A 17,641-nucleotide genomic window follows, 5' to 3' on the forward strand; every position below is an offset into this window, starting at 1 on the left:
AATAGACTGGGTCATTTGTCGTCTGTCATGAACACCTGCTCTCCAATCTTCTGTGTGTGATATCACTTCGTCTCATGTAAGGGCAGCTATCATTTGAAACGGCTCAGAATTGGCCGTCGTGCTGAAGCCCTGGCAAGCCCCAAAGATGCAGTGAAGGTCGTGATTATGGGCGCCAAGCTTCAGTTGCTCTTCAAGGTAGCGGCCATCGGCCTGACTTGAAAGAGGAAAGGCAGCTGGAGCCTGGGAGGGTGTTGGACATGCAGCAAAGTTGGTCTTGGTCCGGCATTCTCCATGCGTGGCGCCGCAATAAAGAACAGTCGAAGCCGTTTGGGGAGGTTAATAATGCAGTGCTCCGCGGGACCGCGGGAGCGCCGCCCGGGGAGCCTTCGCGTTGATTGGCCCATCTTCGTCCATGGGATACTGTCCAATTGACTCGCTGTTCATCTCTAGGTATCAAGCAGAGCACCTTGGAAGGTGTTAAAAATGCAGTGAATTGGTTGCCTCACTACACAGTTGCCTCACAATTGGTTCGTCATGGTTCGCAAAGTCGGATGAGTCGCCTTTCCAGGTCCCAGACAGACGGGCTGACGCCGGGGCATCCACGAGACCCCCTCTCTCTTGATGTGCACACACATCACAATTAAGACGTTCAAACGACTCCTCATAAGCTTATTATCGCCTTGGTAGACCTCTCATCTAGTTAGGACTGGGTTGGCCTGTGAAGACAGTATCTGGTGGTAGAATAGGGCTCAAATCCCGAGACTGGCTCGTCCATGTAGACGATGTCCGTGTAACATCTCAATGAGAGGTTCACAAGCTGGCAGAGTTGTTGTTGAAAATACGAGGTGGATGAGAAACGAGACTGACAATCTCTCAAAGCCTCTGAACTCAGTGTATCTTTTGATGACCATCTCAAATTTTAGTGATATTTCAAAACGAGACCGACTCCCTGGAACTGATGGCCTACCACCTGCCTTCCACAACTTGCAATTGCCTTCTTGGCATTGAGAAATACAGTGAAGTCTCGAGTCTGTCTCGGCCAAGCGAGGGGTCGAACAATCTAGAGAGGAGTTCGACTATACACCAGGTTAAAGCCTCAGCGTGTGTTAAAATTGCAGTGAAGGATCTAATTATTGGCCTGTTGGATTGATTCGGTGAAGGTGGGCTGCATGAAACCTGCTTCCCACCAAGCCCAGGTGCGCGTTAAGATTGCAGTGAAGGAGTCGATCATTGGCTTGCGACTACGGGGTTGCGGTCTTGGCATAGGCCCTGAAGACAAGGTATATGCTTTCAAAATGTATGCATTCAAAGTATTTTCCGCGAAGCCCTGGTATGTGTCCAAATCGCAATAAAGGGTACTGATTATCTAGCACTTTCACGTCTTTCCAATCGCGTGGTCTTCTAGGGTGGGATGCTGCGTGTCTCATGAAGCTGTACGGGTTCGGGATTCAGAACTCCTTCGCGCCAGGGCCATGTCTTCTGTCAGTAATAAATAGGTCGAAGAAGTTGAAGACGTTCTAAAAGGGAAAAAGGAAGGGGAAAATGGTCATCGATGGTGAATCGAACAAAAGGTTAGGTTGAGTGAGGCCTCGGACTTATGGATTAATCTATGACTCCCTCCAAATACCCCTCGACCACGTTCCCCTTGTGCCTCTTATGACAGGAGAGAAGGAGAAAGTGGCTCAAGTACCTTACGGGTGGGCGTCAACCCTTCCTTCCCAAGGAGTATTCGAGGGCTCGGCAAGATATTCATAAGAACAGATTTCCCGGCGAAAACGCCTTGTCGTGTCTCGATACCTACAGGTTAGGTCCTTTAGCAGAATTCTTCGAGCTCTTGAAACGATAACAAGCCCCAGGCACCAAGATCCCGCCATCTCATCTCGATGGAGGCCTCACAAACCGAGCAGGCTGTCCCGTATAAAAATAGAATATGAAAGTCATGTACTCATCATGCAAGCACCGTCCTCCTCACTACCCGTCGCGAGGGGTCACAGCTGGAATGTACACCCCCCAATAGATTCAGCTATACAAGGCTGCAAGCACAATCGTAAGAACCTAGAAAACAGCCAGTCTCAGCATCGAATACCAGCCTACCTACTTCTTCGTCCTTGGAGCTAGGACGGCACGACGGCAAGCCGACTTGTTCTCGACGCTGCCACCTTTGCTGAAGATGTTTTGCATTCCAAAAGGTGGAACCCCGAGGTCACACGCATCGGCTCCCATGACGAGCTTTTCTTCCACTCAGGAATGTGATGCAAAAGTCGGAGAGAAATGAAAAAGAAAAGTCTCATAGCCGCTGTTGGCGAGTTACAAAATATCAGCAGCCACATACGTTGAACACATTTGATTCACAATCACAGTCACAGTTGGTCAAGTACTTTGAAATCCATCCCAAATTCAATTCATCGTATCTCTTCTATGGCGTAATCCCAGAACCCAACCGTGGCGAAAGACACACGCGCGGTCGCCCAGCGCCAGAAATCGGGTTCATGTTCCATTCCGAATCCCATTGCCGTATACCAGAAAAGATCAAAGCCAGAAACCGCCGCTGATCGCCAAAAATGCCCAAATCATTACCGAAAGAATACCCATAGACCGTTTTGATACCCCCATTGTGATAGTACATCCGTCCAGCGAACGAAGAGCGTCGCGATAACCCATCGTCATTACATGGTCCCGTGGCGGGTGCTGAGAAAGACCAAGATCAAGCACAAGCGTAAAGCGTCATAACGTACACGTTGCTGAAGAGAAGAAGTCGTGACACCGTCCTACACCTTTCCGAAAGGGAACCGTCTCGCCAGAGAGAATATTACCCATCATGAGCTGCCGAAAAAAACGTCATCGTTGTTGGTGAACATGTTGACTGGGTCTTCGAATTCTTCGTCAAACTTGCTCATCATGAGCATGTTGGACTCACGGTCGAATTGAACTAGGCCATCTTCGGTTGTGAAAGCCTTCATGTTCATGAGCAATTCATCATCAGCATCGACCAGGCCCAGGCTCGAGATGCTGGTGTTGCCGATGGGACCAGCATTGCCTCTCATTCCAGCCAGCAGCGAATCATCGCTGAAACCAGAATGATTGGGCTCGGCGTCGAAGAACTGATTGGGTGGTGGCGATGAAGACTGGGAAAGTTCCGGTGGGGTGTTGTACTCGCTCTTTGCTGGTGATTCTGGTTGCTGGGGCAACGAGACGGGTGCCTCCATCAGGGCCTCTGGGGAGACGTATTCGGAATGGTGGCTCGCAGCTGGAGAAGTCTCCAAGTGCGACTCCCGGTGAAGACGTGGGGGCGAAGAAGGCATAGGTGCGGATGAGCTTGTGGTGATTTGAAGGGGCAAGTCGAAGTTTCGACGTTCGTCAATGTCGCCCATCTCGAATTGGTCATCCGACATCATGAAGTCGTTCTCGGGAGAGTTGACCGCGGAGCTATCTGAGTAGCCGGATTGCGATGACGTGGAGGCGGTCGACTTGTTCTTGGTCCTTGTGCGAGCCGACTTGTTGACGCGCTCGTCCATCTCGGGGCGGTGCTTGCGGGGACGGCCGCGCTTGACAACCTTTTTGACGATGCCATCAAACGCTCCAATGCACATGCCACGTTGGCGATGGCGGGTCAGAGCATCGTGGCGGGCAAAGCTGTTGCCGCATTCGCAGGGGTAAGGCTTGATACCGGTGTGGATCTTTGCATGGCGCTTCAAGTCGTGCTGACGAACGAAGCACTTCTTGCAGGAAGGGCACTGGTACTGTCGGTCGTTCAAATGGGTCTGAACGTGAGACTTGATGTTCTCCTTGCGTCCAAACTTCTTGCCACAGTCCTCGAAAGTGCAAGTCCATTTGCCATCTGCAGGATCGGGACCGGTGATGTAAGTAGCAATATCATCAAGCGTGACGCCGGTCTCAGTCTTGGTCTCCTCGATGTTGATGCTTGCAATGCTCGCGGCACTGGCAATGCTGGCAAGAGACTCGGTACGGCGGTGAGGTGAAGAAAGGCGAGAATCATCAAAGGATCTGTCGTCAAAGGATCTAGAAGGCGAGATAGAACCGATGGTCATGTTGGGGTGGTGGAGATCAGGCCGGTTATCGAATGCGCTGTGGAAGTTCATCAGAGGAGTGTGAGGGGTCGAGTGCTGGGACATGTCGGAAGAGACTTGGAGGTCGTCAGAGAGACCGTCGTAGCCCGGAACCTCCTGGATCTTCAGGAACTCATTGTTGAAGTTGTTCATGTTCATGAAGTCGGCAGTCGGCACAACCTGGTCGTACAGACCGTGGGGGATCTGAGAGGGTTGTTGAGGGACCGTCATGACGTTCTGCTCCGACTGCTTGCGCATCTCCTCAAAGATGTTTTGAGTGCGTTGGTTCGACTTCCTCACGGGCTTGAGAGTCTCCTCCATGGACTCGTCGTATCCCTCAGCGAATCGACTCGGCCTGGCAGACATGGGCTCGTGCTTGATGGCCCTGTCATGGGGTGTCTCCATTGGTGTTGGGGGGAAGTAGTCTAGATTGTGTAAGTGACTGAACGGAGGTGAGATTCGGGAAGACGTACTGTTTGCATCCTGGTGTGGTGGTGTCATCGGTCTTTGCATCTGCTCAACGCCCATAGTCTCGAATTTGTTGACTCTGTCCATGATGCCATTGCTAATTCTCCGCGAAGACCGTCTTGTGCTTGCAGTCTCGTCCTCAGAGATCCAGCCCTGAGGGGTGTTGGGAGTGTCGCTAAAGTTCATGAAAGAAGGGGTCGAGAGAGCGCTGTCAGAGCCAAAGAGCTCAAAGTCCTTGTTGCCTCCCATGTTCGCGCCATAAACCTGCTGGCCCTTGGCCATCATGTCGTTCATCTGCTGACCATACTGGTTGTACTGTATGGGAGAGGAGTCGAAGCATGTGGCGTCGAAGCGCTGAGCCTGAGGCGTTCCATGGGGGGACATGAGGTAGTTTTCATGGTCATTGGAGGCCATGTACATTTGCTGTCTCCGGTGAATTTGTTGTTGTGAGTGTTGTCGAAGGTGTGCCTGCTGGCGGGGGCCCGGGCGTGCTTGAATGCGTTGCTGCTGCGCTTCTCGCAGTACATGCTGCGGTTGTGCTAGTCCTGTGTTAGTAGTCATACTTACCGGTGCAAAGTCCTGCCGTCTTGTGTCCAGGCTGAGGCCTCGGCGGTGGCCGAGAGCTCGTTGACGCTGGACATTTGGGGGCAAGGGCTGGATCTTCACTGCTTCGAATGCCGTCGGTGTCGAATTTTGGCGTCGGTGTGCTCTGTGACGGGCATGAAGATTGCTGGTTTGGGGGTTATTGGACAGCATTGTGTCGCAAGGTTGAGTCCGGAAGGGATTGTCGTCGGTCGGTTGTTGTCGATGGGAACCTATGGGTCCGAAACTGGAGGGGTGTAAGTTAGCTTTGGTTATGATGTTGATATTGCGAAGGTACGGCGAGACTCACCTCACGCAGCGCAAGCAGAAGTGCCGGGCTAGGGGGTAAGAGAGGTTGTGCTCAGTCTTGGTAGACTTTGCGGGTTAAACAGATGATATCTGGTCTGTACGCCTTATTCAGGCGAGGTAAGAAAGATGGGAGAGCTCGGAGAGCGTGCTCTCTACCTAGGCAAAGGTAAAATTGTCAATTGGCAACAAGAGAAGTTTTTGGTTAGATACGCAAGAAGCTCTTTTGGACCTTCTTGAGTAGCTGTAAGTGGTAAGAGTTTGTTGGTTTGTGTGGTTTTGTGGTTTTTGGAGGAAGTTGGCAGTTCAGCCGCGCGATGGACCGATAGATGGTAGTCTTCCTGCAGTAGTGGATTTGACGAGAGGGGAGGGGAGGAAATTCAAGATTCCACTCTGGAGATAATCTGGGTGGGTAGGAGAGGTAGTAGTAGTCAGGAAAGACGAGGGAGGAGAGCGGCAGTCAAACAGACACAGACCACAGGCAAGGGAGTATAAGCCTGGCGTTTGGTGGGTTTGGCGGGTTGGAGGGGGGAGCTGTAACTGAGGAAACCATCTCAGACCAGGCGACAGGCGATGCGATGGGCCGTGGTGGTGGTTACCAAGGCGTCCGTCGGCGTCATGGGCTTTGTTGACGTCGTCTCCACAGCAACGGGCAATTTGCGCCTCAAGCTCCCCCAGGGCAGGTACTCTCTTTCCCGCACCTGCACGGCAGCGGCACCTTCCCCCTGCACGGTGTTCCCCCCTTGCACTTTGCTCTTGCCACCCAATGGTTGTGCCAGTGCTGCACCTTCTCAGCTGCGACGGCGCTACCAAGTACGTATCCGTACGTACCAACAGGAAAAGGCATGCGCTCCTATACGTACCCAAGCTGACCTCCCACGCTCCTTCTCTTCCAAGCTTACCATACTATTTCTGTACTTCTGATACATTTCCTCCCACGTTTTCTCGCATCTCGATATAGCGCCATCACGTACCCTGAGGTACCCCATCGTGAGGATCCCGTCATTGCGGGTTCCTCCCAGATGGCCCATCAACCACGGCTACGGCTACGGCCACGAGCAATCTTTAAAACATGTCGTTCAAAGACAAGGACCTCCTGGTTCTGCCCCCTGCCGCACCTTGCGGTCGCATCGCATCGAGGCCAGGTTTTCTTCAAGTCGAGTCTGACTACTGAAGTCTGATGCTAGCTAGTTGCTTGAGCAGCGTATCGAAATCCCGATTTTATTTATCTTTCAAGTTTCTGGCCATACATCCGTCCGAATGCCCGTCTTTTGCGACTGCCGTCGATGCCAACCTTGTTGTCAGGGCATAATCCCATAATCCCCATCCAGATATATCAACACGAGCTCCAGAGTACGCTTACACCGCAACAATGTCGTCGCCTCGTTCCTTGCTATACCTGACGCAAAGTGGGCACAGAAACAAACATCCCAGCCCAGATCAAAAAAAATACTCCGTCTCCGCAGTCAAGAAATCGAATCAAGGACGTGCGTGCTTCCCTCCCGGACTCGTCCAACCAGCACCTTGATTTGATCACCGATCGCACAACCCTGGCAACCGGACTTCGAGCCCGACGTGTGGAGGACAGCCGATGGCCCGTCCATCCATCACCCAAGACTGCCATCGCCTGTAGTGTAGGCGCGCGCCGTCTCACCTTCCCACCGGCTGCCAACCACGCGGTACCGACGATGCACAGCAGCAGCCGCCGTCGTGCGTTGGTGCAGCCACACTCGAGAGTCCATGTTTTACCCGCCGCTTGCCACCAAGCCAGAATGTTTCCAAGAGACCACACGGAAGTCTATCCTCATCTCCCTTTAGTCACTCGTTTCCCCATCTCCTTCGATGAATCTCTTTCGATCTTGTTCCCGACTTCGCCGCCAGGTTCGATGAAGAGCTCCTTGTGCAACATACCTCTTGCACGTAATAGAAAGCATTTCTCCCCACTGTTCTCAAGACAAGTGTCGGTCCAGCTGGATGCCGAGCAGATAAGACTGCCTGAATTGCTGGATGAACTAGGGCTCCAAGTACTCCATCTGTCAGAACTCGCTATCATATCGTCTCTTTAGGTCCACCGTCCAGCTGGCTCATTGCACAGATGCGCCGATTATTGCAATAGTCCCATGTGCGTCAAAACCAATTTGCTGGGATCGCTACGCATAAGCAATGGCCATGACAGGCAGCACGAACACGGTATTGTAATTGAGTTGGTAGTTTCATGTTCATCATTGTAGCATGGTTCTCGAACTATGCCTAGAGAAGTCCATAGCCGTATTCCGTGAGTGCGCTTTACAAGGAAGCAACCATGAAGCATCACGAACCAGTCGCTTTTGGGAATCTTGACGGCCTTTTATACACGCGCAAGATGAGTTTTCTGATCATCGGCATTTGCATTCAGCAGTCTTACAAGAGAGGTAAATGTGAGCCCCAGCGTTGCGGCCAAGGACTCGGTAGAAGCCAGGCGCAACTACCAGCCCCCAAGGTGCTACCTACGAGACTTTTGATAGATTTCTGAGATTTATCTCCCATTTCTTCTTCCAGTACGTCGCATCCTGCGCTAGCATTATAGCAGCCTCTGCAACTATCCGTGACAACGAGGCATAGGAGACAGGACTGCTTTCATATCGCTTCTGAGACGCGCCCCTGGCCTAGACATCAGACCGAATTATACCAGTTGCCGGCTACAGGTATCCTTATCAGCTGACCATCACATCCATCAACTATTTCATGGTTCAAAGCGGTTCATCGGGAGAGGCTGTGAGTTCACAAGGTGGGCGATTGCAAGTGACCTCGTGCGAGACCATCAAGCGACTGTTGGTGGATTCTCTCAGCCGACCAGGAATAAACTGTGTTGAAATTGCCTCGCATGCGATCGCTGCTCCTGCTCTTGCGATTTAACCATTGCAAAGATCGTCTGGAGGACTGTAAGAGCCATTGCTTCACCGACAATGTGGGAGCATAATAGGTGATCGAGTCATCGTGTCTCTAGTGAGGCCGAAAGCCGCTCACAGAAGAGGAACGTAGTTGGTTTCTGTGCCATGAACCGAGCAGCAACGAGAGGACATACCTGTGAAGCACTCTCGTGGAATAACAGACAGACCATGGCATTCGCTGGTCTATTTACCTAAAGCCCCACTACCTTCTTACCTGGCCTGGGTATTCTGCATTCATCGCCTCCTACCGTTTTCAGCCTCCTCAAGAATGTATCTTGGAGCTTCTGCAGTCCTGTTTATATATAACCCAAGTATCAGTCGCTAAGAATTCATTCAAGTGAGGGAGACTTTTCCCTTGAGCACTCATTCAAGTCGTGAAGCTTACGCTTCGAAGCCTTCAAGGAGGGATTCACTGGAACGTTCCTCTCTTTGCATTGCTGATCGGTCAATATTCTGGCATTGACACTTACCAACGGAGATTCCTCAGAGTACATACATCTGTCGCCAAGATCATGATGATATACATATGCAACTCGACTTGCGCAGGCTCATTGAGGGGTTGTCAGGAATCTGAAGCCTTACTAAATTGCCACAAAGCAAAGGCGTGGGGTCATGTTGGAGCTGCTTTGGGATTGTCGCGAAGCACTACCTATCATATGAACAGCGAATTAATCCAATGGTTCCAAGGCCAACATCTATGCTATGATCACATGATGCAAACTTTGCCCTTCGCCATCATGAAAGTCAGGGATGGATCTCACGTGAACACGGGGTCGAGGGGAGTGGTTAAGTTCACGCCGGAGCTGAGGGAACTCCGGGGCCGAATGAGCCAGAGCTACATCAGTCGTTCTGCCGGGGTCCAATACTCAAAGGCGGGCGGTCTATGAATGGAGGGTGTGAGGCTCTGGGGAAAGCCTCGGGACCAAGACCAGCAAGATTTCGGATCCGATCTCATTAGTGCCTCACTGGCCTGATAGGAGGTGGCACTGGTGAATTAGCGAAGGTCAGACGATATTTGCTCTCAGGTGAGGCTAAAAAAGGGGGCACGGCAAGACCCGCCATCTTGGGTCAGGGCCATGTACGCAGTATGCTCAGGCATCGTTGCACAACGTTGGAGAAGCTGGGGAACCATTATTGGTTTTGAGGAGAAATCCGGGAGGGCGGGTAGCGAGTGGTGTAAGAATCGGTCGATAATGATGTGGTTGTTTAAACTCGAGCTGTGTAATCCAGCTACGACCACTGGGTGCGTGTGGTCTCGTGTGAAGAGAAGGCAACAGGTTCACAGGTAGCATAGGTTGGAGAAAACAGCGGTGCAGAGATCAGATGACATGCACCTTTTGGCTCGACAGGGTTCAGCTGTCTTAATTGAGACTGCTATTCACCGCCGCCCGGTAGGTTCATGCAAGGGCCAAAGTCGGGACGTTTCCACCGAATCTTTCGGCAGGCTTTGATGACAATTGAGTTTCTGTGAGCTGGCAGCATCGGATGAGAGTCTGCGAATAAAGATAATGAGGGCCGGTGATTCATTCTTCACTATCATACGTGTACTTGATAGAACTCAGTCATGGTATAAAGTTATAGCTGTTAGATAAAATGGCGGAGTGAGGTCACCGAGGAGTTCTGGTCAGACGGCCTCGGGAGCTTCAGGGGACCGACCAAGTGGGCTTTGGGGATCCACATCGGTGGGATACGACACGTGATTGGGTAAACACACAGTGAACTGGAGCTTACGAGATTTGAAGGTGACGGTCAGCGACGTCGCGGGTGCCGGTTCTGGCCCGTGCACCGTGCTCCCCTGTCACCGCGACAACCAGGGTCTTTTTTTTTCTTTTTTTTTTCCTCTTGCTGTCCAGTCGATCTAATGTTTCTTGCCCATCTCTTCACAGGTGACAGTGGTGACATTGGCTGGAAACAGTTTGCAGCGCGCTGCAGTAGCAGCAGCAGATGGAACCAAAGTATCGGGGCCGATCAAGATACGGAGTAGAAACGAAGTGGGAGGATTGTGAGGCCCCATGACCACATCAGACCTGCTCCATTTAGGTTGATGATTGCTGTGAATGACTGGGTACGGAGTAGGGACAGCTAGCTACTGGAACAGTGGACGTGGACCTTGGACCTTGGACCTTGGGACCTGGAAATAACTAACCCGGCCCCGACCCCAACCGGTTTCCTCCCATCTCCCGTCAATAATATCTTTGGCCTAAGCTTCTGAAAGGAACCAATTTCAGCTTTCTTCAACGGCTGATATTATCATTTATCGTCTATCCACGGATAATTATCCCTCACCCAGGTTGCAAGGCTGGAAGAGACGAACAGACAGACGCCAGACCAGTAGACGCCAGGCCACATTGGACACCATCTGCTGTCATCTGGTCCCTCTTTGTCGGCCCTCCCTTTGTCCATCTCTCTCACTCTCTTCATCCATCTCACTTCACCCTGTCTCGAAACCTTTTTCCATCCCACGTCTCGTCTCTTCCTGCAGAACTCCGGAGCTGCGACAATTTACCTTTCGCCCCGTTATTGACCCCCGACTGCCGGCTCGCACGCTCGCACGCGTCGCCCTCGGCACCCACCCCAGCAGCTCTCCCCCCAAAAGCCAAAAAAGCGCAGACGAAGGGAAAAAATAGCCACACCACGCATCAACACCTCCCATAATCGCAATCTGACAAGTTCATGCAATGTCAGGCAACACCCTTAGAGGCACGCCCAATCGCGGCCAGGCCCGTGGAGGCATCCCCTTCACCCAGAGCCCCTCCGTCACAGGCTCTGCACCTCCCGCCGCCGTATCCTCCGGCATTCCGCGCCCTGTCCTAGAAACCCAGGCTACCCAGAGCGAAGTTGGCGGCGGCGGCGGTGGTGGTGGATCAGGAGTCAGTGCCAGTCGTCAGAAGCAGACCAAGAGAGATGAGGTATGATGCCCTTTTTTAAAATCTTCTGATAGTACCCCACGATCACGGACGGCCATTGAAACACTTCTACTTCTGTGTTCTCTGCCTTTGGAGGAAAGATACGCAGACCGCCGCTTGTCCATCTTCAGTTGTCGTCGTCGCGTCTCTAGTCTTGCTGGCAATCCGATCGCGTCTACTATAATCGGACGTCCAGAAGCTACCGCTACCTCCAAATGGCCAGACTTACCTACGGCGAGCTCGAAAGAGCCAGACTGCTCGACACAATGGATACTGACTACTACGTCAAGGCAATTCGCAAGAAGATGGAGAGCGATCTCTCCAAGAAGAAGCACCTCACGAGCCGAGCCCGTCACTCCCGCAAGGCCCCTCCAGGCACCGTTCTCGCCCTGAAGCCCAGTCAAGCCCTGCAGATCAAGCCCGCCACCACCGTCGCCGAGGCCGCCCAGCTCATGGCCGCCAAGCGCGAGGACTGCGTGCTCGTCACCGACGACGACGACCGCATCGCCGGTATCTTCACCGCAAAGGATCTCGCCTTCCGCGTCGTCGGCGCCGGCCAGAAGCCCAACCACATCACCATTGCCGAGATCATGACCAAGAACCCCCTCTGCGCCCGCACCGACACCAGCGCCACCGACGCCCTCGATCTCATGGTCCGCAAGGGTTTCCGTCACTTGCCGGTTATGGACGAGAACCAAGATATTTCTGGTATTCTCGATATTACAAAGTGTTTCTACGATGCCATGGAGAAGCTGGAGCGTGCCTACTCATCCTCGAGACGTCTGTACGATGCCCTCGAGGGTGTGCAGTCTGAGCTCGGCACGAGCCAGCCGCAACAGATTATCCAGTACGTCGAGGCTCTGCGTTCCAAGATGTCGGGCCCGACCCTCGAGTCGGTCCTTGACGGACGGCCCCCGACGACGGTCAGCGTGAGAACCTCGGTCAAGGAGGCCGCACAGATGATGAAGGAGAACCGAACCACTGCCGTCCTGGTGCAAGATCAGGGTGCCATCACTGGTATTTTCACCAGCAAGGACGTCGTCCTCCGTGTCATTGCCCCTGGTCTCGACCCCGCGACGTGCAGCGTTGTCCGCGTCATGACGCCTCACCCGGACTTTGCTCCCATGGAAATGAGCATCCAGGCTGCTCTCCGCAAGATGCATGGTAAGCTTGCTGTACTGATGGAGTGAAGGCAACAACAGCTAACCAATCATGTAGATGGCCACTACCTCAACCTCCCCGTCATGAACGAGGGCGGCGAAATCGTCGGCATGGTCGACGTTCTCAAGCTCACCTATGCTACCCTCGAGCAGATCAACACCATGTCTACTTCAGACAGCGAAGGACCCGCGTGGAACAAGTTCTGGCTCTCGCTCGACGACGGCACAGAGTCCATGATGTCCGGCGAAGGCAGCCACACTCACCACACAAATCTGGGCTCACGCATTATGTCTCCCGATATCACCCGGGAGCGCATCGGCGACAGCGTGGCTCCCGGCGACTCTGCCTCCCACGTTGGTCTGGAGTCACCGCCTCGTTCCGCCGTCACCGGCAACAGCCCAGCTCAGCAGTCCCCTGCCGAGCTACCCTTCCCCTTCAAGTTCAAGGCCCCGTCCGGCCGTGTTCACCGCCTGCAGGTCATTGCCTCCCAGGGTATCTCAGCAATGGTTGCCAACGTTGTTGCCAAGTTGGGAAGCGAAGTCGATGCCATCGGCGGTGCTCCAGTGGCCGACGAAGGAAAGATCTCTGGTGGTTTCGCCCTCAGCTACCTCGATGACGAGGGTGACTCTGTCTCCATCACGACGGACAACGATCTGCTCGAGTCCATCCTCCTCGCCCGCCAGAGCCGGCATGAAAAGGTCGATCTGTTTGTTCACGACCCCGAGAAGCCCCCTCGTTTCCGCCGCACTCCCCACCATCGAGACCATTGCGCTCCCCACCCCTCCCATTTCCGCCACGCCCGATTTGCGCCGGAGAAGAGCCTATGATGACGAGGACGACGAGGCGGAGGATGAGGACGAGGATGAGTCAACGATCCGGAGGTCGCGTCGCGCGAAACATCACGCACCCGCGGAGAAGGAGGTCATTGCCGGTGTCCCGAACGAGCTGCTGCTCCCTGGTGCCATTGTGACGTTGGCAGTTGTCATCGTCGGTGTTTTCACGATCTCTCGCCTGACCAGTAGGTAAGGGATGCGCTACAGAGAGAGAGAGCGAGAGACAGGAAAGAGGAGGATCTCAATCACGACTTTACGAGAGTCCTTGGCGAAGCATTGTAAATATGTATCGAGTATTGTTGTCTTTACTAGACTTGAGTACCCCGACGTTAAATTAATACACCGCACATCCGTTCTATCAATATACTGAGAATGTGAACCTCTGGATTATGTAGTCTCGAAGCGTACCTATGATTGTATTGATCATCCTGCTGCCAATTGATGTGCTTACCTAATGTGTGGGGCGCATCCACAAGGGCGCTGCGGAGACTTCCGTCCAGCTTCCCCGAGAGCTCCAAAAATTGTTCCTGGGAAACTGCAGCAGCGTAACGACTCCTGAGCACCCAACGCCGCCCGCCAGAAAGCCATGATCGTCAGAAGCATAGTCAGCCGGCATGGTACGTGGAAACCTCTGAAGGTCTTCAATCCAATTGATGAACTCGCGCTAATACTGTCTCGTTCGTATAGGCAGCAGAGCCCTGCTGGCACCAGCAGTCGCCCGAACATGCCACCGCGCCGGCATCACGACCGACGCCCTCGTCGGCACCATGACGCCCGAGACCTTTGCAGACCTAACCACCTCCGCGGCCCTCGGCCAGATCCCTCACGCCGCCGCCTCGCTGCAGAACGACCCGGACGCGGCAGCCAAGCGCGCCGAGGCGATTGAGGCCCGCTCCAAGACGGTACCCAACGCCTACAACCGCTTCCGCCGGCAGCAGAACCTCAACGCTCGCGTCGGCGCTGCCGTCGCCCGGCCGTACGTGCCCTCGCAGCTGATTGAGAACCCGCCGCACCCCAAGGATATCAGCCTGGAGCTTCTGATGGCGAGTCAGACGCACATGGGACATCACACGTCCCGCTGGAACCCGGCCAATGCAAAGTATATTTACGGTGTGAGGCAGGGGATTCATATTATTTCCCTCGAGACGACGGCGGCGTACCTCCGTCGCGCGGCGCGCGTCGTCGAAGAGGTGGCGTACCGCGGCGGATTGATCTTGTTTGCGGGCACGCGGAAAGGGCAGATGGATATCGTGACGGGAGCGGCGAAGCTCGCGGGTGGGTGTCACTTGTTCACCAAGTGGACGCCGGGCAACATTACGAACCGCGACGTGATTAACCAGGGCAAGGAGGTGCGGATCGTGGACGAGAAGGATATCACGCTACAAGGGTTTGAGAGGTTGCAGAGGACGGGCAGGCCGCTGGTGCCGGATTTGATTGTGTGTTTGAATCCGAGGGAGAACTATACCATGCTGTACGAGTGTGGGTTGGCGAACGTGCCGACGATTGGCATTATTGATACGGATGCGAACCCGGATTGGGTTACGTATGCCATTCCTGCCAACGATGACAGGTCAGTATTTTTTCCACCCTTCTTCTCCTTTTTCTCTCTCTCTCTCTCTCAAGCCGAACCCCACATTCAACTCCCCAGTCTGCCTCATTGCTTTTCACTGTTAACTAACAATGACCGTCAAACAGCTATCGATCCGTCGCCGTCATTGCAGGCGTCCTCGGACGCGCGGGCGAAGCCGGCCAGAAGCGCCGTCTCGCGGCTGCGGAGAACGGCGAGTCGGAGTGGGCCACCCCGCTGGAGACGCGACGATTCATGACAGCCCAGGGGAACGCGTGGAAGAAGGAAATGGCAAAGTGGCAGGCGACGGCCTCGCACGCGGCGCACAATGCGGACGAGGGCGAGGAGGCGAGGTTGCTTGAGATGTTGCAGGTTGATCGGACCAAGGCTGTTGATGGTGAGCTTTGAGGTGTTCCGGTCGGGGCAGGGTGGATTGAGTGTTGCGAGTTAAGGGTGTGGACGATAGAGATGGAAAAGGGAGAGGTAAAGTGAGGGAGAAGGATTGTCCATTGTTGGGACTCCGTACTAGACTACCTACCAATGTATGAACATGTACCAGTATTTCTATAGAAATTCGCCCTTTGCTGCTATCGACGGGCGTTTCTCACTATTTTTTTCTTGTATGTGTGAGATTGGGAGTGATATGTTTAAGTTGTTGGAGGTAAGTTATTTGCTTCCGGCCCATCTCGTGCCTTTGTAAGACTAAGCATCTACCAATCCATTCTACGACAGAGCTTCATCTCATAGCTGATGCTATACCTACCTTCATTCGAATGATTCCAGATCTGCAATGAATGCTGTCAGCCTTGACAATTATCTTGCTTGGGCTTTATTAGATATTTTCTGGATGTTCATATCTATTATACCATAGGACCTTGGATCCGTCTCAAGGCACCGTGGGCACCTAGTCCGGCATTGACCATACGTGTTACATGTAGATGAGTAGGTACTCCGTGAAGCCTTCATATGAGACGAACGTATATCATCTTTACTTTATACGTGTCAACGAAAAATGAAACTAGCTTAATTGTATGTTTGTCGTTGAGTTTGGCTTGGCTTTGTGTGAAGGTAGGGGGTAGACAACGGGGTTGGGTTTGTCTATCCGTTGCTAGCAACTCAGATGTCAAGATCTTGGTTTTGTGACAAGCTGGACCCCTTTCGCTCTTTCTTTCCTCACCTACGTGGCTGCCAGATTAACATGTGGTCTGTATCCCAGATGAATTCTATCATCTACGCAGTGGGGATCTTCGGTATGCGCTTCATGTTTGCTCAATGGTAAGGTTTACTCGGATGAAGAGTGCGAAGTAGAAGTGAGTGATTTTCGGGGACAATATTCGAAAACGGTGGGCACAAGAGCAAATCCCATTATCTAGGCCAAGGGAAATGTTGACGATTTGGATCACAAGACTCAGCAAGAGGTACCCTGAACTTCAAGTACAAAGAAAATTCAATTTCTTGAATGATATCGAAAGGTTGGTATCTCAAAAAACGCTAAGAAATGTGGTATCAAGTCTAAAAGTTATCCCCTTCCCTAGCAACCAAGCTGTTGTGATGGTTGAATCGCCCAAGAAGGGAGAATATGAAAGTCATAATCATACGCTTGTCGGCCAAAATAAAGGGCCAAAGTAGAAGAAGTTTCCTCCTCTTTCATCATCACTATTCCGCGTACCCCAAATCCGTTCCCGACTTTATCCCCAGATGGGCTCATCGCGAGGAATTTCAGGCATGGCCCGCGGCACAGGCAGAGGCTTCGGGATGTTGGCGTTGACGTCCCTCTTCTCGGCTGGCTTCTTGCCGCACACGTTGGCGTTGTTGCGCGCGGGGTCGGTGTTGCAGATGAGGCCGCCGCAGCAGGGCTTGTCTACTTCTGTGGTGCTCGTGAAGCAGAGACCTGGAAAGAATACTCGTTTAGCATAGGTTCATTGGTTGACTCTGTGGAGTGAAGAGAGAGAACTAACCTCCTTCGGCGATGCATTGTCTCTTGATGAGGCCGGCGTCGACGCTGATGGCGGATGCGGCGCTGATCAGGGTGATGAGGGTGAGGAGTGAGAATTTCATCTTGACTGGTTTGTGTGTTGAATGTGTGTATTGTAGGTATATCGGCTGTGTGTACTCCGTACTCCGTATGTTGTATTGATTGTGTAGAGAGCGTGTTTGTATGTTATATGAGCACTTTTGTGTATATGCGACGTGTCGAATGTTGGAAAAGATTTTGTGTGAGAGCGAATGTTGTCGATAAAAGAGAGGCTAGCTGTGTGCTGTCACAGAGATAGATGGAGAGACCAAGCTGATAAGTTTAATGACACTATCGAAAGAATAGGAGGCGCCACGGGAAATTTCGTGGATGTCAATAGCGCTATATAACCTTAGTCCAACCTTCTTTGATTGATTACCACCCCATCAAATTATCAACTACCACACCCTCACCCTACCTGCCGGGCTCCGGGCCAACACCCTCCCTTGACTCGAAAAGAATAAAGTCGCAATCGGGAAACAAGTGCTGGCCTCGACCGATCGAGGCTGTGTAGGTGGTCCCGCTAATCTGCATCAATTTTACACCCCCAATCTTGACGAAGTTTGACCCTTCAGATCTTTGGGCGGCCTGGGCTTCTGAGCCCTTCTGTGGTGTGAGTGTCCGTCAGATGAGCCAAGCGTGGTGACCAGACGACCAGACGTACGCGTACGCTGCCGTTCGGCACGGCGTCGCAAGTTTCGGCAGGAGGAAAGTCACAGGGTTACGCCCGTCTCACGGTCCGGTTCCCGAGTTCGTCGCAATATGTGTGCCAGTGTAGTGGGAGGTTATCCCCCTTCTTTTCTCACT

The 17,641-nt window shown here is 52.9% G+C and overlaps 4 protein-coding genes across 4 annotated transcripts; 2 read left to right on the forward strand and 2 right to left on the reverse strand.

The window, feature by feature from the left end:
* Nucleotides 1–2,816: 2,816 nt before the first annotated feature.
* Nucleotides 2,817–5,291, reverse strand: ACE2 (Metallothionein expression activator; the record flags this gene model as incomplete). The annotated part of the gene is made up of 2 exons (XM_065758459.1): nt 2,817–4,492; nt 4,541–5,291. 2 exons carry the CDS (start codon nt 5,289–5,291, stop codon nt 2,817–2,819), a joined length of 2,427 nt encoding a protein of 808 aa, XP_065612852.1.
* Nucleotides 5,292–11,031: 5,740 nt separating this feature from the next.
* N0V96_008835 (uncharacterized protein) lies at nt 11,032–13,247 on the forward strand (the record flags this gene model as incomplete). Its single annotated transcript, XM_065758460.1, has 3 exons — nt 11,032–11,262; nt 11,412–12,423; nt 12,478–13,247. The coding sequence occupies 3 exons, from the start codon at nt 11,032–11,034 to the stop codon at nt 13,245–13,247; spliced, it is 2,013 nt and encodes a 670-aa protein (XP_065612853.1).
* A 620-nt stretch (nt 13,248–13,867) lies between these two features.
* On the forward strand, nt 13,868–15,228 carry N0V96_008836 (uncharacterized protein; the record flags this gene model as incomplete). The annotated part of the gene is made up of 3 exons (XM_065758461.1): nt 13,868–13,874; nt 13,941–14,823; nt 14,949–15,228. The coding sequence occupies 3 exons, from the start codon at nt 13,868–13,870 to the stop codon at nt 15,226–15,228; spliced, it is 1,170 nt and encodes a 389-aa protein (XP_065612854.1).
* Nucleotides 15,229–16,508: 1,280 nt separating this feature from the next.
* N0V96_008837 (uncharacterized protein) lies at nt 16,509–16,878 on the reverse strand (the record flags this gene model as incomplete). Its single annotated transcript, XM_053188769.1, has 2 exons — nt 16,509–16,711; nt 16,779–16,878. The coding sequence occupies 2 exons, from the start codon at nt 16,876–16,878 to the stop codon at nt 16,509–16,511; spliced, it is 303 nt and encodes a 100-aa protein (XP_053053535.1).
* Between the last annotated feature and the right edge of the window lie 763 nt (nt 16,879–17,641).

The sequence above is a fragment of the Colletotrichum fioriniae genome (genome assembly GCF_027942845.1).
Source record: "Colletotrichum fioriniae strain IMI 355084 chromosome Unknown scaffold_11, whole genome shotgun sequence".
Lineage (NCBI taxonomy): Eukaryota > Fungi > Ascomycota > Sordariomycetes > Glomerellales > Glomerellaceae > Colletotrichum > Colletotrichum fioriniae.